The sequence below is a fragment of the Mustela putorius genome, unplaced genomic scaffold (genome assembly GCF_011764305.1).
Source record: "Mustela putorius furo isolate JIRA1106 unplaced genomic scaffold, ASM1176430v1.1 tig00003896_pilon_pilon_pilon, whole genome shotgun sequence".
In the NCBI taxonomy this organism is placed as follows: Eukaryota; Metazoa; Chordata; class Mammalia; order Carnivora; family Mustelidae; genus Mustela; species Mustela putorius.
Genome location: NW_025422045.1, coordinates 694,113 through 712,851, shown reverse-complemented (window position 1 = coordinate 712,851; position 18,739 = coordinate 694,113). Strand labels below are relative to the sequence as shown.

At 34.6% G+C, this 18,739-nt stretch overlaps 1 protein-coding gene across 3 annotated transcripts in view; it reads right to left on the bottom strand.

Moving 5' to 3' along the window:
• Positions 1-18,739, bottom strand: part of TEX9 (testis expressed 9) — a 66,353-nt gene that overhangs the window by 24,757 nt on the left and 22,857 nt on the right. For 2 of the 3 annotated variants that reach the window (XM_004779201.3, XM_013049289.2), the window contains exon 10: positions 6,898-7,032. The exons of the other annotated variant lie outside the window; for it this stretch is intronic. In XM_004779201.3, the coding sequence (XP_004779258.1) occupies positions 6,898-7,032 (135 nt within the window). The remainder of the gene's footprint in view (positions 1-6,897; positions 7,033-18,739) is intronic. 3 annotated transcript variants of the gene reach the window in all.

Below are 18,739 nucleotides of genomic sequence, written 5' to 3'. Positions count from 1 at the left end.
AAAAAGAAATAAAAGCTACCAGAATTGGAAAGGAAGAAGTAAAGTTATCTCTATTTGCATATGACATGATTTTATATATAGCAGCGTTATTTATAATAGCCAAATTATGGAAGAAGCCTTGGTGTCCATTCATAAATGAATGGATAAAGGAGATATGCATGTACACATGATAGAGTATTATTCAGCCATAAAAAAGAACAAAATCTTGCCATTTGCAATCACATGGATAGAGCTAGAGAGTGTAACCCTAAGTGAAATAAGTCGGTCAGAGATAAACATCTTATGATTTCACTCATATGTGGAATTTAAGAAAAAAAAAAAAACCAAAACCAAAAAAAAAATGAGCAAAGGAGAAAAACAGAAATAAACCAAGAAACAGACTTAAAAAAATATTTTATTTATTTATTTGACAGAGATTTAGATCACAAGTAGGCAGAGAGGCAAGCAGGCAGAGAGAGGAGGAAGCAGACTGCCCACTGAACAGAGAGCCCGATGTGGGGCTTGATCCCAACACCCTGAGATCATGACCTGAGCCAAAGGCAGAGGTTTAACCCACTGAGCCATCCAGGCAGCCCCAAGAAACAGACTTTTAAGTACAGAGAACAAAGTAATGGTTATCAGAAGGGAAGTAGGTTGGGGGATGGGTAAAACAGGCAGTGGGGATTAGGGAGTACACTTGTGATGAGCTTCGGGTGATATATGGAATTACTGAATCACTATATTGTAACTATCACCTAGTAACTAGTATAACACTGAATGTTAATTACACAGAATTTAAAATAAAAAAGAAAGGGGAAAAAGAGAATCCTGAAGACTCCACCAAGGAACTGTTAGATGTAATCAATAAATTCAGTAAAGTTGTGGGATACAAAATTAACATTCAATCATTAGTAATGTTTATAAACACTAAAAAAAAATTATCTGAAAAAGAAATGATCTCATTTATAATATCATCAAAACCAATAAAACAGGAATAAACTAAACTGTACACATGTACAATGAAAACTGTAAGATACGAAGGAAATCAAAGATACAAATGCATGGAAAGGTATCCTGTATTCATGGATTTGAAGACTATTTTTAAAATTTCCATACTACCAAACAATCTATAGATTAAGTGCAATCTTCTCTACCAAGATTCCAATAGCACTTATTACAGAAATAAGCAAAACAATCCTAAAATTTATATAGAACCACAGAAGATTCCAAATAGTCAAAACACTCCCGGGGTGGGGGGGAGAACACAGTGGGAGGCATCTCACTTCCTGATTACAAGCTATAAAGCTGTAGTAATTAAAATAGCATGGTATTGGCATAAAAGCAGACACTTGGACCAGGAGAACAGAATCAAGGGCTCAGAAATTGACCCACACACGTACAGTCAACTAATAGCTCACAAGGGAGGAAGAACACTCAATGGGAAAAGGATAGTCTTCTCAATAAATGGTACTGGGGAAATTGAATACTCACATGTAAAAGAACGAAACTTGGTTCCTATCTTACACCACTCACAAAAATTAACTGGAAATGGATTAAAGATTTAAATGTAAGACCAGAAACTCCTACAAGAAAGTATAGGAAAACAACTCCTTGACATGGGTCTTGACTATTAGTTTTTGGATAGGACACAGTAACAAAATGAAAAACAAAGGGAACTGCATCAAACTAAAAAGCTTCTGCACAGCAAAAGAAATAATCAACAAAATGAAAACAGAATGGGAAAAAGTATTTGCAAACCATATAACTGATAAGGGGTTAACATTTAAAATATGTCCAGAAATCATACAACTCAATAGTAAAAATACTCCACAAATAATCCAATTTAAAAAATGGGCAAAGGACCTGAAGGTATTTTCCAAAGAAGATAAAATACAAATGGCTAACAGCTACATGAAAAGGTGCTCAACATCACTAATCTTCAGGGAAATGCACATTGAAACCACAATGAGAAATCACCTCATGCCAGTTTGAATGGCTATCATCAAAAAACAAGAGAAAACAAATGATGGAGAGGATGTGGAGAAAAGGGAATACTTGTGCACTGTTAGTGGGATTGTACATTGGTAAAACCACTATGGAAAACAGTTTAGAGGTTCCTCAAAAAATTTAAAATACAACTATCATATAATCCAGCAATTCCACCTCCGTGAATGTATCTACAGGAAATGAAAATACCACATCAAAGAGATACCTGCAACCCCATGCTCACGGCAGTATTATTTACAATAGCCAAGACATGGAAACAACCTAAGTATCCATCAATGGATGAATGGATAGAGATGTTGTGGTATTGGTGCAATATTATTCAGCCACAAAAAAAGAAATTCTGCCATTCTCAACATGGATAGACCTTGACGGCATTATGCTAAGTGAAGTTAAGTCAGACAAAGACAAATACTGTGTGGTCTTACTCATATTTAAAAAAATCTTTGGAAAAAGTATTCTAAAAAATGCATTAGAAAAACAGAAGCAGGGGATGGCAGGGGGCAGAAGGAGGGGATTGGAGAAAAGTGATCAAACGTTACAAACTTCCAGTTAAAACATAAAAAAGAACTAGAAATATAATGTGCAACATGGTAACTACACTTAACTGTTACATAGTACATTTCAAAGTTGTTAAGTAAGTAGATCCTAAGAATCCGCAATACCAGGGAAAAAAGCTTTTCTTATTTTTTTGTATCACTATGAGATGATGGATATCTTAGTGTGGTAATCATTTCACAATATACATAAATCAAATCATTATACTACACACCTTAAATTTATACAATGCTGTATACCAATTACATCTCAATAAAACTGGGGGGAAAAGAAGATATCAAGATAGCAAATAAGCACATGAAGATGTTCAGTATCATTCACTGGTCATTATGTAAAGTAACCACATAAGATACCATTAGTCACCCACTGGCACAGTAAAATGTCAAAGCCTGACTACATATATTTTTTTAAAGATTTTATTTATTTATTTGACAGACAGAAATCACAAGTAGGCAGAGAGGTAGGCAGAGAGAGAAGAGGAAGCAGGCTACCTGCCGAGCAGAGAGCCCGATGCGGGGCTCAATCCCAGGACCCTAGGATCATGACCCGAGCCGAAGGTAGAGGCTTTAACCCACTGAGCCACCCAGGCGCCCCAAAGCCTGACTATATTAAATGCTGGTGAAGATATGGACCAGCTAAAACTTTAATATGCCTGTGTGGGGAATATAAGTTGTTAGAGACATTTTGGGAAAACGGTTTGGCATGAATGTACATCTATAATAAAACCCAGACATTTAATTCTAGGTATTGACTCAAGAAAAATGAAAACAGATGGCTACACAAAGACTTACATGTGAATGTTCATGGCAGCTTTATATGTAATAGCAAAAACTGGCAAACAACACTAAGTCCATAGATAAGGTGGTATTGCTTGGTCTATTTATACCTTGTGTAAAATTATTAAAAGTGAACTACTGTCATATGCAACAATGGGATCAATCTCAAGATATCAAAAAATAACTCCATCTTCTTTCCTAACCTCTTCCACTGAATGGCAATATCTATCTGGTTCTGAAAATTAAAAATCAAAACATCCTCTTGAAAGCTTCCCTTTCCCACAATTCCATATCCAGTCATCACCATGTCCTAGTGATTTTTTCTCTTTGATGTATTTCGGTACTTATTTTCTTTCCATTTTTACCAATATCAGTTTAGGCCAAGCTACCTCATCATCTCTCATACTGCTATTCTTTTTTTTCCCCCCTAAGATTTTATTTATTTATTTATTTATTTATTTAACAGAGAGATCACAAGTAGGCAGAGAGGCAGGCAGAGAGAGGAAGGAAAGCAGGCTCCCTGCTGAGCAGAGAGCCCTGTGGAGCTCAATCCCAGGACTCTGAGATCATGGCCCAAGCTGAAGGCAGAGGCTTTAACCCACTGAGCCACCCAGGTGCCCCTCACACTGATATTCTTAACCAAAATCCATTCTTGCCTCCTTCCAGTGAATTCTCTACAGGATACAAAAATACTTTCCAGGTGCTCATATGATCACGGCATGGTCTCACCCAACTTTGTTCGAAATAACCATGCAGTGGCTTTGTACTATTCTTTTGACAAAAGCCAAAATGCTTAACACCGTCTAAAGGATCTAAAAGGTTTGGCCTCTACTTGGCAATACTCCCTTCACTTCCATCCCCTACTTTCATGACCTTGTCTTTTTTTTCCTGCCACAGAGCCACACTTCCTGCCGCATTTTTTACACGAGATTCCTTTTGTCCATAATCTCTTCCGAGCATATAACTTGTTAATATTATTCAGATCTTAGTTTAAAATTGCATTTTTAAAAAAGCATTCCTTGAATGAACGGTTGCCCCTCACTTTTGCTTGAATTGTCTAAATAACACATAGCTTCTCCACTACAAAATGCATGATTACACAGACCACATTAATTAATTTATTTTTTAATCACCTTTATATCTCCAACCTCTAGTAAAGATCTGGCAGGTACCTAGAAGGCCCTCATAAATATTTCTTAATGAATTAAGGAAGAATTAGAAATTATCTATTCCTAAAGAAAGTGACATGGGCTTGGTGACATATTTTAAATGGACCTCAACCAAACCATATAATCAAATGCCCTGTTTTTAAGAAGAATTCCAATTAAAGCATCACATAGTTGTCTTTCCACATTCCTTCCTGCAGCATGCTTCAGAAGCAATTACTATGTTCAAGGCACTAAGACACAGCAGTGAATGAGGCAGTCAGGGTACCTACACTCATGCAGCATCTGGTTAACTTGACTTTTTGTTTCAAGAGTTACTCTTACTCTAAGGCCAAGTTACTTAATTCCTAACCTCTGTGGAGAATATTATCATTTTAAAAAATAAATCCTTAATTTTCTAAACACTGTGAGGCAATCTTACTCTATTTTAAGGAAGACTTACTTTTTCTTAAGCATACAGACATGAATAATTTTAATTATCTACCTAATTATGTCTGATTAGAATGAGAAGCAAGGCACAAAGAATGAAAATAGAAAAAAGTATACTTCCTCACAAAAAACTTATATACAAAGTAGACTATAAGGAAAAACTTATAGCATATCCCCAAAACATCTTTTAAAGACAGAAATTAGAAATGAAGCAAAATAATTGAAAAATTAAAAACTGAAGACTCGCAGACATACTTTTTCAGAAATCTGAAATAAGTTACATCTAAGAACTCTGATCTCAAAACGTCCACTTGATTGCAAATAGTTACACAAAATGTTCTCCCACTATGTTTAAACTGATCATCCATAATGCAGACTTGGGATCAGAAATTTGTCTTGAACATATTTGTTTTTACAGTGTTGATGATTTTAAACTAAGTAATGAGGACTTGGTATGTGAATTTGTAAAACAGTTGATTAGGATTATTGTTGTCATGGAAACAAATTTTTCCTTCTACTTCTCTAAAGTGTGTGCTAAAACAGAGATCACATCTACAACCAAGAATTAGCAAATTCTGACATATACGTGGTTATTCCATTTGATCTTCTTCAAAATCCCTTCAGAGTGAACCAAACTGGAAGTACTATTCCAATAGCATGCTAGTTATTGGCAAGTTATAAAGATGACTTCCGAACTTGTTCATTTAGTAAGTTCTATTAATAAACTCCCATCATGCCATCATTGATGTCTCTTGAACATGAACACAATCTGATCGCTCAACATAAACTATCTCACAGAAGAGATCACAAAACTCTGTAGTCTCTGTAACATTTTTGCATTTGTTAAATGTTGGAGGATTTATCAAGTTCAGTTTATTTCTATGTCCTTTTAAGTGTTATTAGTTTAATTCGAAATGTATCATTTGTGTATGTAATGAAGGTGGCTCCTAACTTCAACATCCAAGCCACTGTTAAATTATTCAATATAATATACAATAAGGGGGAGATTCCAATGGAGCATCACTTTGAGGTTGACACAGAACCAAAAACTAATAGCCAAAGTTTATAGAGTATACAAAATGTTTTCATACACAATGATCCTTAAGCCTTCATTTATTCAACAGATATTTCAGGAACCGAGTGCTAATTCTATGCCGATCACTGACTAGATATTGGGATACCATAGTGTTCCTTACAACTATGTAACAGTGAATATTAAATGTCATCTCAGAACCAGTGGCTTCAGCATCACCCGGGGAACTAGTTAAAATGGGCCTCACCCCCGGATCTATTAAATCTGAAACTCTGGGGTTGGGGCCCAGCAACCTATGTTTTAACAAGCCTTCCAGGTAATTCTGATACTTACTCAAGTTTGAGAACCACCTCCCTATAAAGTAGTCCTTTGCATTCTATATTAGAAAAGTGGGGCTCAGAGAAGGAAAAAGACTTGAGATACCAAAGAGACTTTTTCCTACCATTTATCCCTAGAGGTTAGAAAAATGTCTGGCATGTCATATGGGCACAAAATAAAAATTTGTTGGATGAATAAATGACTGAATCCTCCAAAGAGTTGGGCTATCACCCAGTTATGCTAATAGACCAAGCAATATAATCTTAACTTTTGAAGATACACATATCAATAATGAATGCACATGTTCTGAAAAAAGAAATGTTCACCATGACATCAAAAATTATAACTTAAAGGGGCGCCTGGGTGGCTCAGGGGGTTAAGCCTCTGCCTTTGGCTCAGGTGATGATCCCAGGGTTCTGGGATCGAGCCCCGCATGGGGCTCTCTGCTCAAGCAGGGAGCCTGCTTCCCCCTCTCTCTCTGCCTGCCTCTCTGCCTACTTGTGATCTGTGTCTGTCAAATAAATAAAAAAAAATCTTTAAAAAAAAATTATAACTTAAAAACTGTATTTTTTACTCTTGCATAAAAGAAGGTACCAAAGGTGACCACTACCAAAACTATTCAATATTTCCATACCTTATTATTTTGCCTTGATTTACTTAACTCCAATTTATACTTTTCTGCCTCTTCTAGAGCTCTGTTCAACCGAACTTCTGTAGCACTTTGGTTACTGGCAGCCTGTTTTTGTTGTCTTCTTTTACTCTCTAATTCCTGTATGGTAAAAGATATATGGAACATTTATAAATATATCATAAGTTCCCTCTATTATTCTACAACATTTTCCGTTTCCATATTCCTTGCTTTCTCCCAAATTTTATACACACATATACCAAAGGCTAGGGTCTGAGCACTGAATGACAGAGGTCTCAGGAAATTCTTACCCTGAATTGGTGTTAGAAAGATATATCCTTAAAGACATAGTCATGAATTAGGCTTTCAAATTACTTTTTGTTTAGAATTTTCTATCTCTTTTTATATAGTATAGAGGTCCTCTATATTTATTTTATAAGCAACTCTTTGTCACTATAGTTCTTCCTTTGGGAACCTCCCCCAAAACAGCTATGTAAGGCACGAACTCTATTAAATACTGTGCTTGTATAAACCTAACAAAGTATATCATGTAAGAAATATTTGTTAAAAACAGAGCATTCTACATTAGCCTTAAACGGAAAATCCCAACTCTGAGCAAAAACAATAGACCTTATGGATTCATGTTCTATGTCTTGGGGTAGGTTTAGACTTGCATTTCTGTAAATATTCTAAGAGATGCTATTGCAGAGAATCTACAGAACAAACATGAATATGTAGGATAAACTCCAAACTCTACCATAATCTGGCACTATTATCTCATCTCCTGCAAGGTGTTACCTTCAGATATATCTCCCAAATAGCTATGATGTTTCTTGCCTCTGAACCTTTGCTTATCTCATGCTCTTCCTTCTGCCCTGATCCCTCCTCCCTGCTCCTCATTTTAACCTAGCCAACATCCATCCATCCTTTAAGACTCAACAAGGGGTGTACAGGAAGGTTTTACCTCCTCCAAGAAGCCTTCCCTCATTCTACTCCCAGGGTAGATTAGGTACCCTTTTTTCAGAGCTTCCACAACACCTTAACACACATATGTCACAGTACCTGCTGTGCAGAACTGAAACTATCAGTTTACTTCATTTCCCCCACAATTAATATAAGCTCACTGAGGACAGAAACGGTCTTAATTTCTGTATTCCTGGAACTTCAGTGGCATAGAAGAGGCACTAATGACATATTTATTCACCTGAATTTTTTTTGTAATATTTAACTCACTCTTCTTTGCATCCCCTACAGTGCCTAGTACAGAGCCTTATATACAACAGATATTCAATAAATATCATGGAATTGAAATGATGCAGTTAAAAATACAGTTGTCTGTTTTCTTCTTCTATAATTTTTTTTTTTTCCTCCTGGCTGTATCACTGTGTTTTATTTGAAAACTGATCTCCCTGGCCCTAAGTAATTAAGGGCAAAACAAAACAAAACACAACAAAACACATGCTGCTCTTTATGTGGGTTTTTAAACAAATCAAACTGTGTATGAATACCATCTGCTATCACCAGCCTTCTTCACAGCTTTGTGGGTGGTAGCTACAGTAAGAGCAAGCTTGATTTATCTCACTGTTCACACGGAAAAGGCAGAGATTCTCATTAGCTACAAAGTCCACAGTTCTAGCTGCCTCATTTTAGCCTCCACCCATAAGAATAGGAAAATAAATCTTTGCCCTTCTCTTTCCTGCTGGTGACTTTGTAACCTACTTCGTAGAAAAATGAAAACCATCCAACACCACATTATGTTCTTCTATCCATTAATCAACATGGCCCCCTTCTTGGGAGAAGTGAAAAAGAAAAAAGATAAGCATTAGAAAAGTAAAATACAAAATAAAGTATTCCCATATGAGCAAACCCACTAAGGAAAGGGAAAACCTCACCAAAAAACTTGAAAACATTTCTGTTTTCAATCACACTCAAGTACTTTTTACAAAGCGCAAACAAGATACCAATATTTTTTATGAGAGAGGTTATAAACTGAAAATAATAAAGTAAATCTATTGTTAACAAAAAAAATTAAGCAGTCTACGTGTTGTTAGAGAAAACTTTTAGGAAAGATTTCAAGCCCTGAATTTTAAATTAGCTTTAAAAGAAAAATCTAGATCGCCTAAAGAAATTAAAATCTCACTTTAAAACTTAAATCCTATGAGATGCAATGAGAAATAACTTGCCATTCTCTCTTAACTTTCAAAGCATTCATAAGGAACTGTGAGAAGGCAAGAACAGACAGAGCTATGTATCAGTAGCCACAGCACTGACAAAATGATAGCAAACGCTTTAAGAGTAACACAAATTGCCACAGTAATTCAGAAGAGGAATAACCAGATGAGAACAAATAAGTGATCGGAAATTCTAGAAATAAGTGGCTAAGGTACAAAAAGCAATAAACTTGGACTCAGAGAACCTATGAGCTGTGGTAGACAGTTTCTGCATCTGAAATTGGTAGTAATGAGATCTATACCTAATTACTTATTCATATTTATCGAGGATTTACTATGTGCCAGGTACCATTCTACATGAACGATGGGCACACAAAATTAAGAATTTATATAAAACGGGCGCCTGGGTGGCTCAGTGGGTTAAGCCGCTGCCTTCGGCTCAGGTCATGATCTCAGGGTCCAGGGATCGAGGCCCGCATCGGGCTCTCTGCTCAGCAGGGAGCCTGCTTCCCTCTCTCTCTCTCTGCCTGCCTCTCCATCTACTTGTGATTTCTGTCAAATAAATAAATAAAATCTTAAAAAAAAAGAATATATATAATAGATAATTAAGTAGTACACCATGAAATGTAAGCTGGGGGAGAAGGGAATAAAGAACAGGGGAGAGGTGCAGATCTATGTAATAAAAACATATGACTACACACAACTATCATATGTATGTGATAGCAATTTGTAAACTATATAATATTAATCAAAGATAAGGGCCACTAATATCATGGCTTTGCAGGATACATATAATAAAAAATTTAAAAGCTTTCTTTGCAAGATAAAGACCTGAAGAAATTAACAAAATGCTTTTGAGGAGTTTTGCTACAGAAACAAAAAAGAACAAAAGCATCTTTAGGAAATGATACAAACCTCAATTTTAACTGGAGTGAAAGATAAAAAGAGAGCAGACTTTGTGTGTGTGAGTTACTAATGATAAGCATTGTGTGACATAACCCATGGTTAGAGAAACTTGTGGAATGTACCTACTGACTTTAATTTGACCAAAAACAAAACAAAACAAAACAAAACAAATCAGAGATTAAGGATTCTACCCATTATGAAACAGTAAGAACCTAACATAAAACCACATTGTAAACAACCAAAAAAATAGTCAAAACATGTAAAATAACTATTTAGAGATAAAGGAAGATAATAGGATTATGAATCCTGAGAGAAGAGAAATAAATGGAGTAGTCCTACAATCATCCCAGCGCTCTGCCTGGAGGCAATATCCACACTGTGGGTATGAGGAGGAGAAAAGAGCCAAGTCTGCCAAGCTGAGGAAATAGCGATGGAAGCTGGAGAAGACTGAGGCAGCTGGAATTCTAAGAAGAGTTCAAAGGAGGAGGAACTCCATTAGGAGAGAGCTTTAGGAATCTACACAGGATATCCTTAGTATACTGAGAACTAGGTCTCACCTAGTGACTACTCTAGACACACCCAAGCCAAACTTAAAAACAGGCCTCAATGGGACTAAACTGGCAAAAAAAATGACTTGTTTTCAAAGAGCACATTAAACACAGATACTCAACAATACAATATTCACAATGTCTAGTATCCTGTATAAAATCACTAACTAAACCAAGCAGCAGAAAAATGTGATTGATATCCAGAAGAAATATTCAACAGAAGCAAATCCATAAATGAGAAATACAATGGATCCAGCAGACAAGACAGTCAAAACAGCTATTTTAATTATATATATTAATATAATGAGGACATAAATTAAGAATATAAAAAAGAATCAAATGGAACTTCTACAGATGAATACTATATCAAAATGAACACTTCACTTGGTTAAGAGTATACTACCCACTGCAAAGAAAAGATCAGTAAGGGTGCCTGGGTGGCTCAGCGGCTTAAAGCCTCTGCCTTTGGCTCAGGTCATGATCCCAGGGTCCTGGGACGGAGACCCGCGTGGGGCTCTCTGGCCTCTCTGCCTGCTTGTGATCTCTGTGTCAAATAAATAAATAAATAAATAAAATCTTTAAAAAAAAAAAAAAGATCAGTGGACTACTAAGGACAGCAATAGAAATTATTCAAATAAAAAATATAAAGAAAAAAGAGCTAAGAACATCAGTGACCTAATGTCACTGATATATTATCAGTGGGATAATATCAAGTATTCTAACAAAAGTATAGCTTAAGTTACAGATTGGGGGAGGGAAAGACAGGGTACAGAAAAAATACTGCAAGAAATAATGGTCAAAATTTTCCAAATTTGATGAACACTTATAAACCCACAGATTCAAAAAGTTCAACAAACTTCAAGCAGAATAAACACTTTCTACACAAAACTGAGAAAACACATCATTATGAAATTGCTGGAAACAAGTAACAAAGAGAATGTCTTAAAAACAAAGATAAAAGACATAAAAATGGAAGGGTAGGAAGAAAAGAATTACTGTGAACTTTCTGTCAGAAATGACATAACCCAGAGGACAATGGGATGATATCTTTAAAATACTAAAAGAAGACAAACTTTGAATTGATAATTCTGTATCTAGTAGAAAATATCCTTTAAAAATTTAAGGGGACCCAAACACACACAATTGCATCTGAAACTGGTGAATGATGCTACCAATGAAGGAAACTGAGTGTAGGGTCCACAGGACCTCTATTTTTGCAGCTTTTGTGAATCTGTAATTTTCAAAATAAAAAAAAATTAATAAGGAACAGTCTTTTTTCAAAGAAACAAAAACAAGGAATCAGTGACTAGCAAACTGGCACTACAAGGATTGAATGGGTAGTTATTTCAAGCAGGCATATAGAAAAACAGATCTAAAGAATGAAGAATACCAGAAATGGCAAATATAAAAGGCATTTCATATGTTAAGCTCTTTAAAATATAACTATTTAAAGAAATATTGGGGTAAGACCTCAATGTGAGGCAGGAATCCACCAAAACCCTTGAGAAGAACACAGGCAGCAACCTCTTTGACCTCAGCTACAGCAACTTCTTCCTAGAAACATCGCCAAAGGTCAGGGAACAAGGGCAAAAATGAACCACTGGGACTTCATCAAGATCAAAAGATTTTGCACAGCAAAGGAAACAGTCAACAAAATCAAAACACAACCGCCAGAATGGGAAAAGATATTTGCAAATGATATATCAGATAAATTCCAAAATCTATAAAGAACTTATCAAACTCAACACCCAAGAAGAAATAATCCAACCAAGAAATGCACATACTTGTGGAACATAAGAAATAACATGGAGGACATTAGGAGAAGGAAAGGAAAAGTGAATTGGGGGAATCGGAGCAGGAGATGAACCATGAGAAACAAACTGAGGGTTTTAAAGGGGAGGAGTTTGGGGGATGAGTGATCCTGGTGGTGGGTATTAAGGAGGGCACGTATGCATGGAGCACTGGGTGTTGTACATAAACAACGCATCTTGGAACACTGCATCAAAAACTAAGATACATCATTAAAAATAATGATGTATTTTATGGTGCCAAAAATAACACATAGACACACACACAAAGAAATGCACAGAAGACATGAACAGACATTTCTGCAAAGATGACAACCAAATGGCCAACAGACACATGAAAAAGTACTCAATATCACTAGGCATCAGGGAAAAACAAATCAAAACCACTGTGAGATACCACCTCACACCAGTAAGAATGGCTAAAATTAACAAGCCAGGAAATAACAGGTGTTGTCGAGGATGCAGAGAAAGGAGAACCTTCCTACATTGTTAGTGGGAATGCAAGCTGGTGCAGCCACTCTGAAAAACAGTATGGAGGTTCCTTAAGAAATTGAAAATAGAGCTACCCTATGACCCAGCAATTGCACTACTGGGCATTTACCCCAAAGATACAAATGTAGTGATCTGAAGGGGCATGCACCCCAATATCTATAGCAGCAATGTCCACAATAGCCAAACTATGGAAAGAGCCTAGATGTCCATCAACAAATGAATGGATAATGATGTGGTATATATATATACAATGGAATACCATCAAAAAACTGAAATCTTGCCATTTGCAATGACATGGATGTAACTAGAGAGTATTATGCTAAGTGAAATTAGTCAGTCAGAGAAAGACAATTATCATATGATCTCTCTGATATGAGGAATTTGAGAGGCAGGGCAGGTGTGGGGAGAAGGGAGGGAAAAATGAAACAAGGTGGAACTAGGGAGGTAGACAAACCATGAGACTCTTAATCTCGGGAAATAAACTGAGAGTTGCTGGAGGGGAGGGTTAGGGAGGGATAAGGTGGCTGGGAGATGGACACTGGGGAGGGTATGTGCTATGGTGAGTGCTGTGAACTGTTTAAGACTGATGATTCACAGACCTGTACCCCTGAAGCAAATAATACATTATAATGTTAATAAAAAAATAAAAAATAAAATAAAAATAAAATAAATACAAATTTTAAAAAACAGAATACTAACCCTGAAGTCAGGTTGAATTTACAGCCATAATATCTATCTTTGGATTTGGTTTTATGTTTTTACCCTTGATTTATGTGCATGCCTTCCTCAGCATCCCATATCTCAAGCAACATAAATGTATTAAAGTAATGAATTGAGAAAAAAAAAGTAAAAGCATAAAGGAAAAGAGGCAGAAACAAAATATACTGTTGTGAGGGTCTTATATGTGAAAGAATATAACATGATTTGAAGGTAGACTGTGATATGGTAAGTATGCTTTTTGTGTTTTATATAATTTATGCATGTAAATATGTTTTATGTTTTTTGAGTTAAATATATCATAAAAATATAAGAGACATAGCCAACAGTGGAGAAAAAAATGAAATACTAAAAAAATATTCAATTCAGAATCGGAAAAAAGTAACAAAGAACAGTTAGAAAAAAACAAGAAACAAACAGCAAGATGATACATTTAAATAAGAACATCAAAAATTGCATTAATGTGATTGGTCTAAAAACATGCCAATAAGAGAGAGAGACCATCAAAGTAGATGAAAAACCAACACCCAATTTATACACTGGCTAAAATAAACCCATTGTCAATATAAAGGCAGATGAAGAGTAGAAAGTTGGAAAAAGATATACCAAGCAAACATGAAGCACAATAAAGCTGGAATTCCTACACTGATATCGGACAAAGCAAGCAGATTCTGGAACAAGGAATGTTATTAGAGATTTTTAAAAAAGTATTTTGTAATTATAAAGACGTGTTAATCAAAAACACTATAATCCCAAATGTGCAGGCATTCAAAACAGAGACTAAAAATACATCTGAAAGAGAAATAGACAAATCCACAATTCTTGTCAGAGATTATAGCACCAGCACCTACCTCTCTAAATAACTGACAGAACACTTGAACAACACTATCAACATATTTGCCCTAATATTTATAGAACACTCCATCCAACACAGCATACTATATATTCTTTTCAAATTACATGAAGTATTCACCAAAAGAGGCCAAATGCTGGCCTGTAAAACTGGTGAAGACAAATTTTAAAAGAATGAAATCATAAAATGTAGGTTCTCATACCACAGAATTAAATTAGAAATTAACAGAAAGACATGAAAAATCCCCAATTATTTAGAAATTTAAAAATGTACTTCTAAATAATCTAAAAGTTCAAGAAAAATCATGAAGAAAATTAGAAAACACTCTGAACTTAATAAAAATAAAAAAGACAACATCAAAATTTATGGAATACAGATAAAGCAGCACTTAGAGGAAAATTTATAGCTTTAAAATGCTTATGTAAGAAGAAAAGTAGAAAATCAGTTGTCTAAACTTCTGTCTTAAGAATCCTGAAACAAGGGGCACCTGGGTGGCTCAGTGGATTGAGCCTCTGCCTTTGGCTCAGGTCATGATCTCAGGGTCCTAGGATCGAGTCCTGCATCAGGCACTCTGCTCGGCGGGGAGCCTGCTTCCTTCTCTCTCTCTCTCTGCCTACTTGTGATCTCTGTCTGTCAAATAAATAAATAAAATCTTAAAAAAAAAAAAATTCTGAAATTAAATTAATCCCAAATAAGAATTAAGGAAATGCTAAAGGGTAGAAATCAATGAAATAGAAAACTGACAAAAAGAGCCCAGAAAAGTCAATGAAGCTAAATGCTAACTCATAGAAAAGAGAAATTATTAATATCAAGAGTGAGATAGGTGTCATTAGAACAGATAACACAGGCATTATAAATATAATAAGGGAATATTAAGGACAAATGTATACCAATAAATTTGATAACTAAAATGAGATGGAAAAATTTCTTAAGAAACACAAATTGCCAAAACTAACTCAAACAGTAATAAAAAATCAAAATAGACTCATCCACTAAATAAACTGATCATTAGAATCCTTCCAAAAAGAAAACTCCACTCCACATGGTTTTATTGAATGATCACGTGTATCAAACTATAGATCAATGAACATATAAATCAATGTAGCAGAATAGTCTAGAAATAGACTCACATATATGTTCAATTCATTTTCTACACAGGTGCCATGGTAATTAAATTGAGAAAGACTAGTATTGTCAACAAATGCTGATTGTATGAAAAATACAATAAATTTTGATCTTTATTCTCATGCCATATAAATAAAATTAACTTAAAATAGATTACAGATTTATTCATGTACTATATATATGTATACAAACACACACACATACATAAAGGCTAAAACCATAAAGCTCCTGTAAGAATACATGAAGATTTTCTCTCATGGGGTGGGCAAAGATTTCTTGAATAAGATGAAAAAAGCACAAACTAGAAATAAAGTAAAATAAAATATTGGAGTTCATCAAAATTTAAAACTCTTTTGAAAAACACTGTCAAGAAAATAAAAAAAAGCCAAGTATGATTGGAAGAAACTATTCACTATATATATTCTAGCAGAAGAGTTATAGAAGGAAATATAATTAAGTCCTACCTCAACTCAATACATTTTTAAATGGGCAAAAGGTTTGAACAGACAAAAGAAGATATATGCATGGCCAATATGCATATGAAAAGATGCTCAAGACCAATAGTTATAAAGGAAATACAAATTAAAATAATAATGACATACTAATCTAGCTAAAATGGTTTAATGGTAAAAATTGAAAAGACTGACAATACCAAGTGCTAATGAAGACACAGACTAACTGGAACTCTCATATATTGCTGATGGGAATGAAGAATGGTACAATTACTTTGGAAGAGTTTAGCAGTTTTTTATTAAGTTAAACATATACTTTCCGTTATACCCAGAAATCAGGAGTGATGTTGGATGTCCCTGTACAAAAACATGTATCTATATAAAAATTTGTATATGAAAATTCATAGTGGCTTTATTTCTAATAGTCCAAAGTTAAAAACAGCTCAAATGCCTACCAAAAAATAAAGTACATCTATAAACAAACACTACTCAGTAATATAAGGGAATGAACCACAAAATATGCAACGTTAACGAATATCAAAATCATTAGGCTGAACAAAAGAAGCCAGCCATAAAAAAGTATATACTTATGATTCCATCTAAATGAAGTTCTAGAACAGGGAAAACTAGTCTGTAATGAAGGAATGCAGATCACTGGTTGCGCCATGGTTGGAGGTTGCAGAATTAGGGGAAGGGAGACAAAGGAAATTTTGGGGAAGTGATAGAAATTCTATCTTGATTGCAGTGGTGGTTATAAGGATACACTATTTTGTCAAAGCTCAATGAACTGTACAATTAAAACAAGTATATTTAATTGTATTTATTTCTCAGAAAAGTTTTAACTGAAAAACAAAATTCAAGGCTGAAATAAAATGTTTTCTGTTTTTACGTTTTAGAAATAACTCCACCTGTTAGTGTAATATGTATAGTAATTTTTCAGATAGTTGGCTTTTATAGGTTTATAGAAGTAGTTTCATCAAACTCAAGCTCTGTTTTGCATTTCTATCAATTGTACATTGAGGTTTGTTTTTAGAGATATATAGTGAGCAGAATTAGCAAAAAAAAAAAAAAAAAAAAAGATTCATTCTTGAGTTCCACACAACCCATGAGAGTTGTTAGACCTCTCTTCCTGGTAGGTAGATAAGGATTCAGATGAGAAGTTCAGAGCTAATGAAAGTCATAAAAATCTTCAGATAGTCAATGTATCATAACAGCTTAGAATGCTCACTGAATCAAAGGTTTCAAATATTTAACTCTAAACAGCCTGTGTGTTTAAGACACTTAATTTTGAGAGCCTGGAGAAAGAGTCTACATGATTTGTAGGAAGAACAGAGACTTTGGAGTCAGACGAACATGGTTTGAATCTTATTCTGCCACTACCTGTATGACCCTGGGCACTTTGTTTCACCTCTCAGACTCAGTTTCTTTTCTGTAAAATGTTTTGCCTGACACATAGTACTAAAAAAAAAAAAAAAAGTTAGTTTCTTTTCTGCCCACACAAAGGTAGAGTTATAATCAATGTAGTCTTTTGGGAACATTAATCTATCGCTAGAGTACAAGATACAATGGGTAAGGAAAAAAGAGAGGACATAAAATAACCAGTGAGGAGGATTCAGAAACAAGATAATAGCCTGAATCAAGAAGGGACAATGGAAATTGAAAAGAAAAAATAAATGCAAAACATTTGAAGAATGCATAGGTTGGATATAAAGGCCAGGAACAAGAAGAGAAAGATGTAGGTAAGGTTTCAAGATTATGTTAAATGGCAATGATGAGATGACCAGAAACTTGGTAGCATGTTGACAAATGATAAAGTATCATAAAAAATAAAAACAATGGTTTCCCAGATACAACAATTTTTTCCTTAGAACACTTGTCTATATTTTTTAGACCGACATATGAACCACATAATATGAATCACATATGTAATTTTAAATTTTCTAGCAGATACTTTAAAAAGAAACAAGTAAAATTTTAATACTATACTTCACTTATCCCAATATATCCAAAATATTTTAGTATGTAATCAATATAAAAATACTTTTTTTATTCTTCATTAAGACTTCAAAGTCTGATATTTACTTGAAACTTACAGCATGCTACAATTTGGACTAGTCACATACAGTGTGCTACCAACTTGCACAGTACTGATACACTATTAGATACTATAATTATTTGATTTCCAGATATATAGGTACTCAAAATGTGGTATATCCATCAATGTTACACTATTCAGTAATGAAAAGGAATAAACTACAACATGGATTACCTCAACTGCCTTATACAAGTGAAAAAAACAGACTCAAAAGCCTGTTGATTCTATGTGATTCTATTCACATTACATGCTGGAAAAGACCAAAATGTAAGAACAAAAACCAGATCAGAGGTTGCTTTGGACTGGAAGTAGGAGGAAGACTTGACTAAATTCACAAGGGAATTCTTAGGGATGGTGGAACTGTTCTGTATCTCAATTATGGTGACAGTTAAATAACTATTTGTTGAGACTCACAGAACTGTATACTTAAAATGGGTGATTTACTATACACAAATTTTATCTCAATAAAGCCAATGTTAAGAAATTTATTATCAGAGATAATGCTAATTATACAAGACCAAAATGGTCAGAAACATACTTTTTCATGAACATGCTAAAGAAAAATACAGTAACGACGGCAAAATTTCTTACTCCTTAAGTCTCTTATATGGTATTTTTATCATAAGTCTTACAAAGTAATACTGTACAGTATGTTTTGTTTTTATTATCTCAATGGTACAT